A 16,852-nucleotide genomic window follows, 5' to 3' on the forward strand; every position below is an offset into this window, starting at 1 on the left:
GTGATGAGTCAAAGTCTGCTTTAAATCAGGACACACTCTGAGAAGAGTCCAGTTCAGAGTTTTTAGTAATGAAACGAGTATAAGACACTCCTGGGGACTGGTTTCCTGGTCCAATGAGAGCTGTGGGAGTACCATGGGGGAACAACAAGTCATTTACTGTGAAAATAAATAAATAACAGATTCTTATTTTTTTTAAAAACCCTAATGAAATAAGACACCTTAAACAGACAGGCTTGGTTGGACAGACGAACTCAGAGGACAAAGTAAAGCTGTTAATGGAGAATCCGGCCAAACGAGCAGGAAGATACACAAAGCTTAATCCTTCATCTTAGACCAGTGCGATGATCGGAGCAGTTAAAGGTTCACAGATTTTTAACTTGGCTGTCCGCGGCGGCGGAGTCCAAACTTCATATGAACATCGGCACGTGGACTGATTCCCTTTATACAACAGACGCCCTGCTGTCAATGCCAAAGTGCTTTTGAACATTCACTCTGATGGCTGCGTCGGAGAGCAAACTGGGGTTCAGCGTTGGGCGTTCAGGGATCAAACCCCCAACCTTCCAGTTATTAGATGAGCTGCTCTGCCTCCTGACCCACAGACCCGAAGAATCGAGCCTTGTTTCCCCGTTAGCCTGGTCACCACGGCAGGCATGTCCCACTGACAGCTGACAGGCCAGACATTCAGGTCGAGGTTATCGAGAGCCCTCAAAGGGCGTTGGATGGGACAAATGCTCGCACACCTGGAGGGTCAGTGCTCATTTGCACGTATGAGCTCTAGAACTGCCACAGTGTAGGATGGGCCATCAGAGGAACCGTAGCTTTAATGAGCCAGTGTCCGTTTCACTGCGTGCGCGTGGACCTGTGCGGCTGAACCTCTGAGACAAACATGTGGTACTGACAGGAACTGCCCCGAGGCCTCGTCCCAGGCGGACACGCCCAGAACACCCCAACCGGCTCCTTCGGGTTTGACCTGAGCAGTACACAAACATCACAGTGACATCAGGTCGAGTGGACGGCACAGCTGAGCAGCATTGGCTGATGATCCTCCCATGCCAGCCAATCAATAACAGCGGGGCGTGGCTTTCTTTAGTGGGAGGGTCGTAACCTCCAATAAGACATAAGTGTTACGCCTTCAGACTGACGTGAAGGTGTGGATTTGTGTGCAGTAGACAGTGAGTGCAGACTTTCCTACACTGAGTGAATCAACAATGGGAAGAGAAAGTTTCAAAGGTGGTCATTTAGGAACGTGTGCGAGGTTTCCGCGCTGCTGTGTGTGTGTTTGGTAACCTTGGTACGCCTGAAGCCCTCCTGATTAAAAATCCTTCCTCGTTCTTTTTCCTTTGTGATGTTTTCCTAAAACTGATGGATTCACAGATGAGAGTAAAAACTGCCGTCAGCTGCAGCCGTGTTGCATAATAGCAGGTCCCGTAAACCGACACGTGCTTCCATCCATTTATGTCCATTTATTATGGATGATAAGTTTTCAGCTCCTCTCCATCAGGCTGGCAGAGAGCGGGTACTCCCTGTAAACCTCCTCCTGCTATCCCTCTATGTCTCTCTACCCTCGCTCTCTCTCTCTGCTGGCTCTGTGCTGTGAAGTGAAGTGGGAGAGGAAGACGAGAGAGCAGCGTTACCGACAGGAGGAGGAAAAAGGAGAGGGAGGCGGCGGGAGTGTCTGACAGAGAGGAGAGTATTTATAGGAGGAGAGATGAGGAGTTAGAGCGACAGCGGAGGGAGAGGGAGGCAGAGGTACAAAGAGGGAGAGAGAGGGAGGGAGGAAAACCCAGACACAATAAGAAGAAAAGAGAGACAAAGAGGAGGAGGGCGAGCGAGGCACCATGCTGAGGAGGAAGAGGAGCGTGTCGTTCGGAGGCTTCGGATGGTAAGAGTGCTCGCCCTTTGATGAATGGCTGAATGGTCTCAGCAGCTCTGTCCGGCACACTTTCTCCGGGTTTTTGAGTTCATCTCCAGCTCGAGCTGCAAGGAATGACATCACACTGACATCATCAGCTGTGAAGTCAAATTGTTACATTCACGTGGAGGGATTGTGAATGTTGTTTAGATCAGGCGAGGGAAGCTGAACGTTAACGAAGTTAAAATGGGACCTTTTTTGAATGGACGTTGGTGGGAAAGTTGTCGGGGCTCTGCGAGTTCGTTCTTTGTGAGCGTGAGACGCTTTTCTGTGTCGTCTGTGTTTCCAGTCGACCGACGGCGAGTTAATCAGCAACTTTCTGCGTTCGGACGAATCCAAAGGACAGTTTAGCTCTGCAGGCGTTTTCTGTCTTCTCGTCAGCTTCATTTGTTCTGCGGCACCAAAGAGGACAGCGTGCTCACACCCAGCACAGCAAACACATAATACATGTCTGTTATCAGCTATGCACCTTCATCCACACAGTGCATGAAGATGCAACATTTTCCTTCTTTAATGAGAAAATCTGATATTCGATGTCCCAGCTGCTTCTTTCTGCTTCTTCTTGTTGGTGGTTTTGTAGTTAAACTCTCAGCTGACGCGTTCCATGTCTTTGACCTCTGCGTGCGATCATCACCTGAAACAAAAAGTGGTCACTCTGAAGGAATCAGGCTTTATAGGATCCAGTTCAAAAAATGGGTCATTTCATCATCAGAGGTCCTGAAGTGAGTGCATGCATGCCTCGTCTGCCCCTCTGCACGCTTCCTGGAATCGGCCAATCAGAGCAGCTTGTTTCAGAGCGGCTAAACTGATGGGCTACAACATTCAAAGCTCCTCTGCCAGAGTCCAAAAATAACAATAAAGTATTTTAAAAGCTGCTTATTTATTTTCTATTTCACAGTTTATACACAAATATATTCACAGCACCTCGTTACTTATTTTAGATTTAAAGAAACAGTGACTGGAAATGTAAAAGTTTCACATGGAGCATTAACCCTTTAGAGCCGGTCGGAGCGGGCACGCTCTGTTTTGCGTAACTATTTTTAAATCCCGGTAGCTCTGCAACCACGTGAGCTAGCGCAATAATTTTTTTTGCATATGAAACCGGAGGAGTTGTACTTACATCTTATGCCATCAGCTTGTCCTCGGTCACAGTTTCCTTCCACATATAGCTTTGCAAAAACTGCATAAAAGCACTTGCAGGAACAAAAACATAATATTCCAGAAACACGCTTTGCCGATCCGGTCAGCTGTTCGTAACACTTCCTACGTTGGAATAGACGTCAGCGCGAAGTTTTGCATGTCCGCCATTACCTGCCCGAAACCGGAAGTGACGTCATTTTTCGCAGAAATGTAGTTTTTTTTTACCATCAGGGCCTCATGAGCCTATACTGGTGTTTTTAAAAGTTATCTTTGACTTTATGACTTTCTGTGTCTTTTCTGGGATGCTGAGGACTCATATTGCACTGCTGGAAATAGTTAATTTTGATGCACATGCTGCTTTTTTGCAAATTTGCAGTATAATATTTATTTTCGTTTTTCCTGCAGTGTATAAAAATTGGTGTAGTTCAAAAATAAAACTATGAAGACACTCAAAATAAATTTCCTGTGGTGGGAAACTATTTTGTGCAACTTTTTTGTATTTATAGTTTTGAGGGATAAGCCTGTTAAATTTCTCTAACTAGAAATATATGTTAAAATATATGTTATTGCACTTTTTTGCAATTTATGTAATTACTATGCACTTAATGCAGACATATTATTAAAATCTGGGCTATAATGGTTGTATTGATGTATAGCAACTTGAAATGCTCCCAAAAATGGCTCCACGGCATGTAAAAATATAATATAAGCTCTGGCGGACTTGGTTCTATGGTAGGTCTTAAAGGGTTAAAGCTAATGACACAGATCTGGATCCAAAACCCTGAACAGACCTTAAATCACATGCTGGGACCAGAGAAGAGCGTAACCTTGGTTACGACAAATGTGACCCAAAACACATTATATTACATTATATTATAAATAATATTTATATATTATTAATTACATACAAAACAACTAAATATGTACGAAATACTTAAATATTAATAATGAGTTAGAAAGTTTATTATGTAAGTAAAAAGTTTATTATTTACTCAAATTATTTATGTAATATACTTTATAAATTAATTATTTAAGAAATGTTTTATTTATTTATATGTAATGTTTATAAATGTATGTCATGATAAAATATTAAATGTATGTAATAAATGCCTGAAAAAGTCAAATCTTGGCAAAGGCATTTTTTTTAATTATTAGACCACAATAATATAAAAACTTCAACTATTAATCGGTATTATTAAAATAATTATGTATTAAAAACATTATTAATTTATAAATTCTTGAATATCTGTTTAAATAAAAAAAAAATCCAAAATGTAAAATGTTATATTATTATTATTTTTATTGGTTTATTGTTATTATTAAATACATCATGGAATTATGGAAACCAAGGTGTGAAACTGGGTGTGGGTACCAAGTTGGTGTCGTAACAGAGGCGCTGGTTTACGACACCAACTGTCTGACATCTATAATCCAGTTTTGAGATCCTCCCCAGACGCCTTAACGCCCACTCACATCCTGGGCCATCTGACCTCAGGACATCACATGATAGGGTGGGGCCAGGTTTCACAATGAGCTCACCCGAAACCCTGTCTGATTGTGACCCACACCCAGTTTCACACCTTGGCTCATGTGATTAGGTAGAGGATCATCAGGGGGTCCTTTGTCCCTCTGTGGGGGGAAACTCCCACTAGGTTTATATCTGGGACTCTCCACCATTTGACCTTAGAACTGAAGAAGCTTCTCGGATGAAGGTGAAACGTCTTCAAGCAACTTAAAGAAGTCCAGACGCTTTTCTTTGCAAGCTCCTTAAACATTAATTAACATTCACATAAGAACTCATGTTTCATTGGTCACTGTTGGTCCTCCATACAGCTGCCTGTGTTTGACACTAAAATGTGAAATATTTACAGGAGAGAATCATTTGTGTCTGTGGGGTTAATGAACGCTGCAGGTCGGAGGAGGAGGAGGAGGAGTGAAGGTCAGAGGGGAAACCAGCAGCAGCTCTGCATCCTCTCGTCCTCGCCTCAGTGAACCTCAGCCTGAGTCTGTGACCAGAATTCACAGCGAGTGGAAACTCGGACACAAGCTCTTCAATCATTCACCTCCTCCCCTCACACCTCCTTCTCGTCTCCGACCTCCCCACCTCAGACCTCCTCTTCAGACCTCCTCTCATTTTACCCCTCGGTGTTTCATCCTTCCTTCTCCTCAGACCTCGGTCTCTCTCCTCCTTCTTTTCTGTTGCTGTTTTCTTTTGTGTCTCCTTGTTTCCTTCCACATCCCCTTCTTTACTTTTATACATCCTTGTTTTGTTTTTCTAGTTTCCTTCTCTTCGTCCTTCTTTCCTTGTTTCCTTGCTCTGATTCTGTTTTCATTCATGTGCCTTTATTTCCTTTCACACCTCCTTCTGTCCTTAAAAACTTTTTGTCCTTATTTCCTTTTATGTTTCCTTCTTTCACTCCCTATATACTTCTTCCTTTTCATACTTCCTTGTCCACTTCTGTGTTTCCTGTCCTTCTTCCTTCCTTCCCTGGAGTCTTCTTGCTTCATTGCCTTGTGTCCTTCTATCCCTTCCTTCCAGGTCAAATTAGTTGCTTCCTTCTATGTTTCTTTCCTGTCCTTTCCTTGTGTTTGTCCTTGTTTTCTTTTAGACCTTGTTCTAGTTTCATTCATGTGTCCTTCTTTCCTTCCCTCTATGTTTTCTTTACTTCATTAAATATCTTTTTGGGATTATTCATACTTCCTTATGCCCTTAAATACATTCCTGTGTGCTCATTTCCTTCATATTGCTTCCATATTCCCTTCCCTTGCACACTTTCCTGATTCTGTTGTTATTTCCTCCTATGCTCCCTTGGGTCCTTTCAGACATGTGTCCTTTTCCCCCTTCTTTTCCACCTTCTTTCATTGCTTCCTTGTTTCCTTCGGCGATACCTTTCCTAGTTTTTTTAATAGTTGAATTCCTTCAACACTTTCTCCTCATTTTGTTCTATACCTCCTTCCTTTTGTCCTTTCCTTGCGTTTGTCCTTATATCCTTCCAAACCTTCTTTTCCCTGCAGTGTCCTTCTATACCTCCTTCATGTATGTCACATTCCTTTCATTCATGCATCATTTTTGCTTCCTTCTTTCCTTGTTTACTTCTTTGTTTACCTCCTCCTTTCCATCTGTCCTTGTGGTTTCCTTCCATGCACTCTTGATTCCTCCATCTCTGTTTCTTCATCCTTTTATAGCTCATGATTTCCTTACATAAAAAGAAAAGCTCCTGTCCTTCCCCACCTCCTCCTTTCCTTCCCCTCTGTCTCATCATAATAAAATAACAGATGGTACGCCCTCACAGATTACCTCATGCCTCCTCGTCGTTCCTCTGTCCTCCAGCATTTAGACCATGACGACTAATAGAGTTGCACTATTAAATAATGCAGGACCGGCCTCGGGCGGCTGCAGGAGCGTTTATATCAAACCCCGGGATGCTCCGCCCATCCTGCTCCACCCTCGTTCTCTCTTTGATGGCTCGACTGTCGCTGTCATCACAAACAGTCACAGGACTCAAACCTGTGGCTGCAGCAGCTGCTGGAGCTTCACCCCGAGACGCCGACATGTTTTATCCTTTATGTGAGGACGCCATGTTGGTTTAACGTGTTAGTTCAGACTTCTAGGTCGCTCTGTTAGCGCTGTTTCCATACTCAGTGTCTGAGAGCGGATAGGTCAAAGGTCACAGCCCAGATGAGCAGTGTGATGGTCAGACTGAAGCGACATCAAAGACATTTTATTGTTCGAGGAGTTTGTAATTATTTTATTTTCAAACAAAGAACTCTAAACGTGACGATTTTAAAGTGCAAAACTCAATAAAAGTGAGAAATCTGCTGAATCATGTTTGTTCACTGAAGCAGGAAATCAGCTGTTTGTGTAACAAACTCATGTTAGTGGGAGTGGAGGGGGGCTGAGTCGCTGCTGCAGCCTCTGCTGGTCGCTGGAGGAAGTGCAGGTTTGAACGATGTCAGCTTTGTTTCCAGGTTGGGTTGGAGGGACGAGTTTGGTTCAGCGCAGTGGTGACAAACAAACACACAAACACACACAAACACGCAAACACACACACGCACACAGAGACACACACACACGCGCGCACAAACACTCACACAGGCAACTGTTTCCTGTGCTTTAAAATAAAGCAGCATGCCTGCACTCTCTACTGTCGGCCATCTTTGTGTGTGTGTGTGTGTGTGTGTGTGTGTGTGTGTGTGTGTGTGTGTGTGTGTGTGTGTGTTGTTGGATGAGTTATTTATGGCCTGTGGGAGTGGAGTTTTCTCAGAGTCATCATACTCAGGCTTTTAAAGTTCTGCTCGACCACACGCTCTCCTCTCATCTCCTTCTGTCCTCTCCTTTCCTTCTTTCCTCTCCTCCTCTCCTCCACACTTGTCACCTGATCTGTGTCTCCTGTTAACTCTCACTTGTGGTTTTCAGGCTGTTTCCTGTCACAGTGAGGTTGCTAACATCTGTGTCAGGTAGGGCTGGGCTCTATCATACTGTTCATGGTAATACCGGTGTAATGTTGGGCAACGATAGGAAAATGAAATATGGCGATAGAATTTGGGTAAAACGCGCATGCGCAGTGCCTTTGTTTACATACGCACATGGCGGCGACGCAGAATGAGAAGAGCGAGAGTGGATCGCTGAATGAAACAGATGAACCAGAACTGGTTTCTAAAAATTCTGCAGCTTCACTGGTGTGGAACTGGTTTAGCTTTCGTCCGTCAGACACACAACAAAGCACTATTTTTGGTAGCGCATGCTAGCGGGCCGTCGTTATTACCGTGTTGTTTGGAAAATACGGCGCACTTAAAATCAATCCTTTGATTTTCTGAAAGTCGACAGAGCCCCTTATAATCCCGTGTGCCTTATGTATGAACTCTGGTTGTGTTTACTGACCTGGAAACGATTTTATGTGCACGGCGCTGGAAAATCTGTCACATGTTTCAGTACGACTTTGCTGAGCTACGAAGCCGCACCGCTTGATGGATTGTCGGAGCTTTACAGCTATCGTAGGCGGAGCCTCGCGGAGTGATACGTGCTGTGCTTCAACATAATGTTACCGTGTTGTGTGTGTTTAACCTCTTTTTAAGTGTTGTGGATGTTATACATGGATATGCTGAGGATGTGTCGGCCAGTTTCCAGTGGAAATGCTTTTTGGTTAAACTGTCAGCGAGGAATTTGCACTGTTACATTTTTGTATAACTTTAATGCACATAAAAAAACAGCTGCTTGTTTAACCCTCCTGTTATGTTGCGGGTCAGATTGACCCAGAACAGAAGAGATGTCACATGTCATCTGCATCACTACAGAAAGCGAAAAAAATCTAAATTGACCAGGAACGTAATCAGTGCTCCTTCAAGCCAACATAACAGGAGGGTTAAGTGAAAATACATTGATGGGTTTTTGCACTAATAAAGTTGTGGAGTTGTGTTTTGTCTCATGTCAATTATATCATCAGTTATATCGTTATCGCAAATTTTCAAACGTATATCGTGATAAATATTTTTGGTCATGTCGCCTGCTCTAGTGTCAGAGTCTATCAGTGACGAGCGCTGTGGTGTGTATGACAGATAGACCTGTGTTACAGCATGCATGAGACATGAGCCATGTCTCTGCAGCGTCTGGATGCTTTATCATCAGCACTTCCAAGGACACCGTGTGAGTGAGGTGTGATGCAGGTACTGATGAACAGCGGTTATTTCACACCCTGGGTGGTTTGGACTCCACCCTCCAGTCAGACCTGTGTGTGGTGCTCAGGAGACCGAGCCCGGTGAAAGGGGGCGTGCTCAGCCCAAACAAGTCCCTGGGTCACCCCGCAGTGGGGCAAAGAGAGAGGCTGAGGAGCTCAGCCATTCAGGTCGAACTTATGGAAACGCAGTCGGTGACAGAGAGACAAACGTCCCGTTCTGTCCCTATACGTCACGTCAAAACCTCTGTGCCTCAGGCTACGTCCACACCAGCCCAAATAGATTTGAAAACGCTGTTTTCATCTGAAAACGCTCCGCGTCCACAGTAGCGTTTTCAAAGAGTTGTGCGTCCAAAACACTTACGTTGCAGTCCTGCACATGCGCAAAAGCCAGTGAGGATTAAAGAATTAGAAGGAAAGCAATCTGCAGCACGTACAGACTGATATTAATCTGTAACAGGGCTGTCAAAGCTGAGACCAATCAAAACCACTGCTGTGTAACGCCCTCCGCTGTCTTAGTTTAATTGGTCACATGACTGCATCACACGACTAAAATGCGTCATCGTTTTAGAAAGTCTGCGTGTTCGAGTGTCCACACTGCGACGGGACAGCTCCGTTTTGAAATGTATTTGTTTTTCGAGAGCGTTTCCAAAACGCGGCGTTTTTCCTTGAGGAAAACGCCGCCTCAGTGTGGACGGGAGGCCAAAACGGTGTTTTTAAACAAAACGGCTTAGTGTGGACGTAGCCTCAGGAACCCACTTTCTACCACTGGATGACTTTCTGTGAAGTCATCCAGTGGTTCATGCGTCTGCTGGTTTGTGCTGTTTTATTGCGCTTCAGCCGTCATTACAGAAACACGCCTGATTCGGTGGCGCTGCAGCACTTTAATAAACAGGTTTTATTGCTGTGAACCTCACACCTCACTCAGGTTACTGAGGTTAATAGAGAATGCAGATAGAAATCTCGTCCTCCACCTCGGCAACGTCCTAACGTTCCTGCTGTTATCAGAGCGCGCTCAGTGCACCACATGTTAACGGTGTCTCTCTCTCTCTCTCTCTCTGTAGGATTGATAAGTCTACAGTCAGCACTCTGAGAGCTCGGTGAGTAACAACCCTGAATCACACGAAGACCGCACTCAAGTTGTTTCACTGCCAGAAATAAAATAAGAGCAGCAGCAGCTTCACCTCCCTCAGCCTGAGCTTCACTCTACCAAACATCGTTCTGATGTGTTTGATTTAGCATGTTGTGTTTCAGGCTCTGGAGAACAGCTTGTTATCTGCAGCTTCTTCCTTTTAAAGGGCCAATCTGCTCATAGAGGATGGTTCCTTATTGTGCCGGTCCATTAAACCAAGCTCTGGAACCGGCTCTGGTCCGGTCACTTTACACAGCTGCTCAGCAAAAAGCAGTGAAACCCCTCGGTGGTGCCCAGAGTCAGCATCAGGCCATAAACCGAAGCTGTCAATGAAACCAGTTGTGCTCACTTCAGCCAGATGTGCTCCTTTATATTTAGTCCATTATGTTTGCTCGTCCACCCCGTGCAAATGAAGCCCTGCTTCCTGCTTCCTCCATCCATGGATCCAGACCTGCACCTGTAGGCCCAGGAGGGATGGTGGGTGCAGGTCAGGATCCATGGATGGACGGATCATGGTTTAAAGGATCTGGTGACTTTGTTGAAGCTTCTGATGATCCTCATGGTTCTGATGGTCCTGATGGTTCTGATGATCCTGATGGTTCTGATGATCCCGATGGTCCTGATGGTTCTGATAGTCCTGATTGTTCTGATGGTCCTGATGGTTCTGATGATCCGGATGATCCTGATGGTTCTGATGGTTCTGATGGTCCTGATGGTTCTGATGGTTCTGATGATCCTGATGGTTTTGATGGTTCTGATGGTCCTGATGGTTCTGATGGTCCTGATGATCCTGATGGTTCTGATGGTTCTGATTGTTCTTATGGTCCTGATGGTTCTGATGGTTCTGATGATCCTGATGGTCCTGATGGTTTTGATGGTTCTGATGATCCTGATGGTTCTGATGATCCTGATGTTTTTGATGGTTCTGATGGTCCTGATAGTTCTGATGATCCTGATGGTTCTGATGGTTCTGATGATCCTGATGATCCTGATGGTTCTGATGGTTTTGATGGTTCTGATGGTCCTGATGGTTTAATTAGACTGACAAACTGCGGCGCACAGATCTGCGGCGGTTTGACGCAGATCCACACGAGCTGTTGTTACAGACACGAGAAGACTCCAGGTGAGATTCAGGCGACTGCTGTTGCCCACAGAGAGGATCGAGCACACAACCTGGAGGCGAGCGAGACGCTAACAGATGCTGATTATGGATTTAATGAGCTCAAAACATTTCTAACTGCTGTTTGTATGCAGACAAATATTTCCAGTATGAAAAGGAAGCGCCGCTCAGCTCATGCAGGATTTACAGGAGGAAATCGATATGAGCTGGTTTCAAAGGTGAAGCAGATTACTGTGAACAAAAGAAGCAATTATACTGTTCTTAATGAGCCAAATATTGAGAACTGTGGAAATGCTGATAAGGACGCTGCGTTTATGCTCCTCTGCTTATTTCTTTCATCAGTTTGATCTGTTTTTGAACATTTAGCAGGAACAAGGATGAAAAAGTGAAATCCTTGTGCTGACGTGCTGGAGCCTCCACATCTGTGTAGCCTGCATGTCCACTTAAACTTGCTTTTTTAAAAACCTGTGACATCCGTCAACTAGAAGTTTGAAGACTAAAGTCAGGCTGACTGCTGCTTTACTCCAAAGCTTGTCGAACAAAACTTTGACCTGGAAGCTTTAAAGAGACGTTTGTTTGGGTGCGTTCGCACGTCACACCGCAGAGTCCGGAACAGGAGTTACTGCCATACGGTCACAGAACGGCCACGAGGAGAGTTACTGCAGAACGTCACGATGTCACGGTGAAGCTGACCTTAAATGTCATCATGATGTCATTGCTTCCTGTGAGACCTTTCTGTGACGTTTTGTCATGACTAACGTTTGACATGCCAAAAACCTACTCAGTAAGGTCATGATGACCTTTAACCTTTAGTCTCTGGGACGTCCGCTGGTTTAGCTCCCGACGTTCACATCAGGAGAAAAACACGGAGCACGTTGGAAGCTCTTTGTCTTCCTGTGAGCCTAAAGACTGATCTGATTTCAGCTGGAAGATGAAGATGCTCTCTGCGGTGGAGCGGAAGGATGAGTGCTGGGAGCTGCAGTCGCTCGCTGCTCCCGACTGAGCCCGAAACCTGAGAGAGAGGGCAGGTCACAGGTTTGATCCCAGGTGTCAGTCTGCAGCGCGGCCACACAGCGAGTTGGAGAGGATCATGGGACATGTTCCACAGGTGACGCTCGCCGTTACAACCGACAAGTGAGTGATATTACAGAGCAGCCATAAAAGCACATGGTGCAATCAGGCCTCCGTAAACGGGATCGTTACCATCGGGCGGTGTGTGCGTGACTCATGCATGAGCAGTCACACCAAGTCTGCACGCTCACTTCACGTGCATGCCTCGTTTTGGCTGCTTCACTTTGCACATCGTACACCTGAAGAACGAGCACGTAGCTTAAACGCCAGAAATGTGCGGACAGCTCTCGTAACGCACGTCTTTAATAATCCAATAACACGCACTGCCTGTAAGTCCTTCGTCAGAGGTCTTCCTCCCGTGTGTCTGCCCACATGTGGCCCGCTGTGCGTCTGTGGGGAAGGTGACCGCGTGTCCGACAGCTGTTTTCCCTCCAGCAGGTTCGCACTTCAACGTCCACACGTGCTGCTCGTCACCCCGAGAAGCTCATTGGTTGGTTGGGTGGTGTGGATCGTCTTCCTGCAGAGGCGCGGTGTCTGTGTGTGAGCTGCTTCATCACCTCCGCCTCATTCTTGGCCTGTTAGTACAGTAACCTCACAGAAGCCATGTTATTTGTCACATGATGTCATTAAAAAGTTGCGTAGTGTGAAATTATCTCTAAGCTGTCAACATGTTTATTTCCGCTGGAGCCTCTGCTGGACGCCAGAGGAACTGCAGCGTGTGGCTGTGCCTTTACTGAGTGCAGGTAATCTGCGATGTAAACTACTCTAGGATGAAGTGAGTGTGACAGGAAGCTGACGGTAGTGATGGCGAGTGTTTGTAACGCTCACCTGCACAGAGACGCTTTAAGGTCATCGGGATTTCACTTCAGGCTGAACGTGCTGAAGCTCAGAGCCTGATGAGGGGGAGAGATGTGCAAACATTCACGGTCCGGACTCAAACTCCACCACATCCAGTTAGAGCATCCTCCCCTCCGCCCCTCCCCCCTCCCCTCCCCGCCATCCTCCATCTGCTACTGGCTCTCTCGCTCGCTCTCTCTGAAAGATTAAGGCGCTATAAGCTTAATGGACCCTGACGTTACAGGAGAGAGAGAGGGGAGGGCTGCTGGTGTGTGAGAGCTGAGTGAGATGCTCAGTAACCGTCGGCAACGCAACAATGCCACACGACCACTGGTGAGTCTGGCAGTCCCTCCATCTGCATGTGTGTGTGTGTGTGTTGCCTTGTTTTTGCTGTTTTCATTTACAATGCGATCATGTGACTCCGTAGTCTCAGCTCTGAGGTGTTCAGGTGTTCACTGAAGTGTTGGTCCAGTTTACGTTTACACGTGTAAATTACTGATGACAGACACTCCTCGCTCAACGATCAAACTCTGGAGTTTTCTGTGAGGACGGTTTGCAGAAACGCAAAGAACGGCGGCGCCGATTGGACGCTTTCAGCCAGGAAACTGAACATCTGTGCAGCTGCACGCTGACAGCTGCAAGACAAACAACAACGAGGAAGATTTTCTCAAGTCTCGACTTAGTGAAGAAAACCTCCTCATACTCACTCAGCACCAATTATAGCTCACACACACACACACACACACACACACACACACACACTGGGAAATGTGAGCTGCAGAGAAATGTGTGTGTGTGTGTGTGTGTGTTACACACCAGACCGTCTGTCTACAAACAGGAGCCAGCAGTGCTGCTCGTGTCCTACTGTCGTTTCTGTTTGTGATGCTGTTGTTGTTGTTTGTCTCTGTGCCGTCTCCGTGGCGACTCAGTTTCATCCGTGTGAAAGACAAAGGCGCAGAGCGCCGTGGCTGCAGGGGAGGAGAGCGCACGTTTCTAAAAAGTCAGTCTTATTGTTTCGTGAATTGCCTGCAGCTCTGAGCGAAGCGTGGCGAGTTACACAGCGGCAGAGTATGGCCTCATCGGCGCCCCCTGCAGGCAGTAGTGTTCACTGCAGACACAAAGGGAGGAGCCATCGTTTCAAAGTGCATGACGTTTAATACGTTCATATCTCGTGCTGACAGCGACGGTATATTATGTCGTCTGGAACAGGAAGTTGATGCGAGGTGCTGACTCTGTTTCAGCCTGGTGAGGGCGTATTCGCTCCCTGATGGGTCGTATGACTCACAAAAACTAACAGAGGCTGCCTCAGGGTCACCCATCTACACCACAGCTGCTGTGAGCGTACGCTGTCATGTGCTTTGAGCAACTAGCCCTGTTTGAGTAAACTAGCAAAGTGCCGCAGCATTTTTTTAGCTTAGCCTTCTGTTTGTGTTTGTTCTGCTTCCTGTTTTATTTTGGGAATTGCTCTTCCTGTTGCTGTTTTTCCTTTTTTGGATTTTCAGCTCCACCTTTATCGTTTCCACCTGTGCTCCACTCCCACCTGTGTCTCTTGATCACTCCATCCTCACACCCACAGAAAATGTGCCATTTTGGGACAAAGTTTCTCCATGAACGCTAAAGCCCACGGCGAGGTGCTTCCAACTGAGCTTACACAAAGAAGCAGATAAAAATCATTTATTTCAAATAACACAGTCAGCACCCCTGCTGTGTTTTGCGGGAAACCCCGTTTCTCGCACGCTCCTGCGTTTCTGACTGATCAGTCGAGTCTCATTCCCGAAAGCTGCTCGGACACATTTAAGCGTTTTGGTGTCATACGCGGCAGGTCTGTGGTTCTTCAGCTGTCAGCGAGCCACACGTCGACCGAGTCTCTGGGTCAGAGCAGACGTTTGTGCTGCTCCTGGCAGGTTCTCCAAAGTGGAACTGATCCTGGGTGGGAAGCAGGACACGAAGGGGATCAGTGGGTGTGGATCAATCAAAGGCCTCGGAGACCAAACTGGTTGTAATGATCACAAGGACGTGAAAGGTGTGATCCGAGCTGAAGCTGCTGTTCTAACACAAAGAAACAGGAGTGAAAGCGTGGATATTCACACAGTCATGACCACGAAGCCGCCGCCGCCATCCTCACTATTTTATTTTTAATGAAGCTGGAATGTTTCACTTCGTTTCATTTTAAAGGTTCAAACTGGGATGGGCCCTCCTGTTGGAGAAACTCGAGGGTTGAATTTAAATTTTAATGAAGAGCTTTGATGTTCGTCTGAAACCCAGCGAGCCTCCTGGCTGTGGGAAACGTGACAAAATCCATTTTTCATGACTGCAGAGAATCACCTGTACAGGTGGATGTGTCACACTATGCCCCCGGTTTATGAGCAGTAACTGGTGCGCAGCTCGCCGTGACGCGGCCGTGAGGACGAGCTCTGTTCACATGCAGACCCTGATGTCACATTTAACACGTGCACTGTGTTCACAGCTGGTCCTGTTGGCTGCAGTTCCCCCAGGGGGCGCTCTCAGGGAGTCCTGAATGGGCAGCATGCTGACATGGATCAACTCTTCTGTCCTTCAGCTTCTCCAAATTCGTAGACTCCTCCGAATGCAGCCGACAAATGCGTCCTCCTTTTCCCCGAATTTGAAGGATGGGTCGGGTGTGTCCTTCGTGGCCCACCATATCCCAGAATTCATAGCGCGGCCCAGCCAAACTCCAGTTTCCAACAATGGCAGCCGCTACTAAGTTTTTAATATTACTCTTATTACCTTTTCTGGGTCACAAAATAAACTTTTAACATATTTTCAGGCGAGAAAGTAGCTGTGTAAACATCAAATATCTGCTCGGTTTATCAAGATATCCCATATTTGCAAAAGTGCTTCGACGTTTTCGGAGGCGTCTGCTACCCACCAGCTCGACAGCTAGCCGGGAGCTCGAGGGTTACTGAAGCCGCAGAGAACGGCACAACTCCCGGCACATCATTTTCAGATCACCGCGGACTTTTAAGTCACTTAGACAACCTAAAAATGTTATTGTTGGGCTTTTTTCAGTGTTTTATTTGTTCGTGAGTAAATCGGTTTGGCTGAGATTAAAGTTATTAGATTAGATAAACCGCCTTCGCGGTCTACGTGGGCCGGGTCCTCAGGAATTTGGACACCCTACTGTCTCGAGGATAAACAGAAGAAAAACATTTAGCCAAAAATAGAGCCCCCTTTATTCTGTTTTTAAACGTGCCGCAGGCGTCAGAGTGTCAGGAGCCTGCTGTTTGAGTCTGGGGGCCTGGTGCATTGTGGGAATGGCTCAGAGGGATGTGTTGACATCAGTGTGTGTGTGTTGGATGAAGGTGATGTTATTGGCTGTGACGTTCAGTCATCAGCGCAGATAACGAGCCAGCTGAGAGTCGAGTTAAACTGGTTTTATTTTAAAAGTGAAGCTCGGGGGTCTTTACCACACGCACACTCTCGTGCCGTCTCGCTGCAGCGCTGTGGACGTCGTGTACCTCACACACCTTCTCTGACCTTTTCTCTCTCTGCAGGCTTCATGTTCTCGGTTCTCGTTGACCTTTGTTTTCCTTCCTGGTCGCTCTGAGCGCTCCCCGAGGAGCCAGATTTGGGTCGGTGTTGTAGACGAGCAGCAGAAGATGCAAACAGAAATGTGAGGCGACTCGAAGCTTCTTAAAACAAGCTGCAGTTTTTAGCGGTGGTGCTGCTGTAGTCTGATGAAAACAAACTCTAACATTTTCACCCAGACGATGAATTAAACATCTGTCTAAACTGCCTCCAGTGGACATAAGAGGAACTGCAGTTCCTGTGGTCAATAAGCACTCGTGTGCCTCTGTAGGCTGAAGCTTCCTCTGAGGACCCCGGACTGACTGAAGTCTCCCATCATTGTTCATGGAAGCCCTGAATGAGGCTCTCACAGAGCTTTAGACCACATGGCTGATGTTCTCTGATTGCTGATTGGATGCTGTTCAACGTTCTGCTCGTGT

The 16,852-nt window shown here is 46.4% G+C and overlaps 1 protein-coding gene across 6 annotated transcripts in view; it reads left to right on the plus strand.

The window, feature by feature from the left end:
- Positions 1-1,601: 1,601 nt before the first annotated feature.
- LOC101476739 (rap1 GTPase-activating protein 2) overlaps positions 1,602-16,852 on the plus strand; it is a 39,515-nt gene continuing 24,264 nt past the window's right edge. For 3 of the 6 annotated variants that reach the window (XM_076889481.1, XM_076889482.1, XM_076889483.1), the window contains exons 1-2: positions 1,608-1,882; positions 9,789-9,824. In XM_076889481.1, coding sequence (XP_076745596.1) covers positions 1,839-1,882; positions 9,789-9,824 — 80 coding nt within the window. In that variant the 5' untranslated portion in view covers positions 1,608-1,838. Of the gene's footprint in view, positions 1,883-9,788; positions 9,825-13,010; positions 13,218-16,852 lie in introns of those variants that run through there. The other 3 variants (XR_013100653.1, XM_076889486.1, XM_076889484.1) reach the window with 2 other exon arrangements.

This window comes from Maylandia zebra, linkage group LG10, assembly GCF_041146795.1.
Source record: "Maylandia zebra isolate NMK-2024a linkage group LG10, Mzebra_GT3a, whole genome shotgun sequence".
Classification (NCBI taxonomy): Eukaryota; Metazoa; Chordata; class Actinopteri; order Cichliformes; family Cichlidae; genus Maylandia; species Maylandia zebra.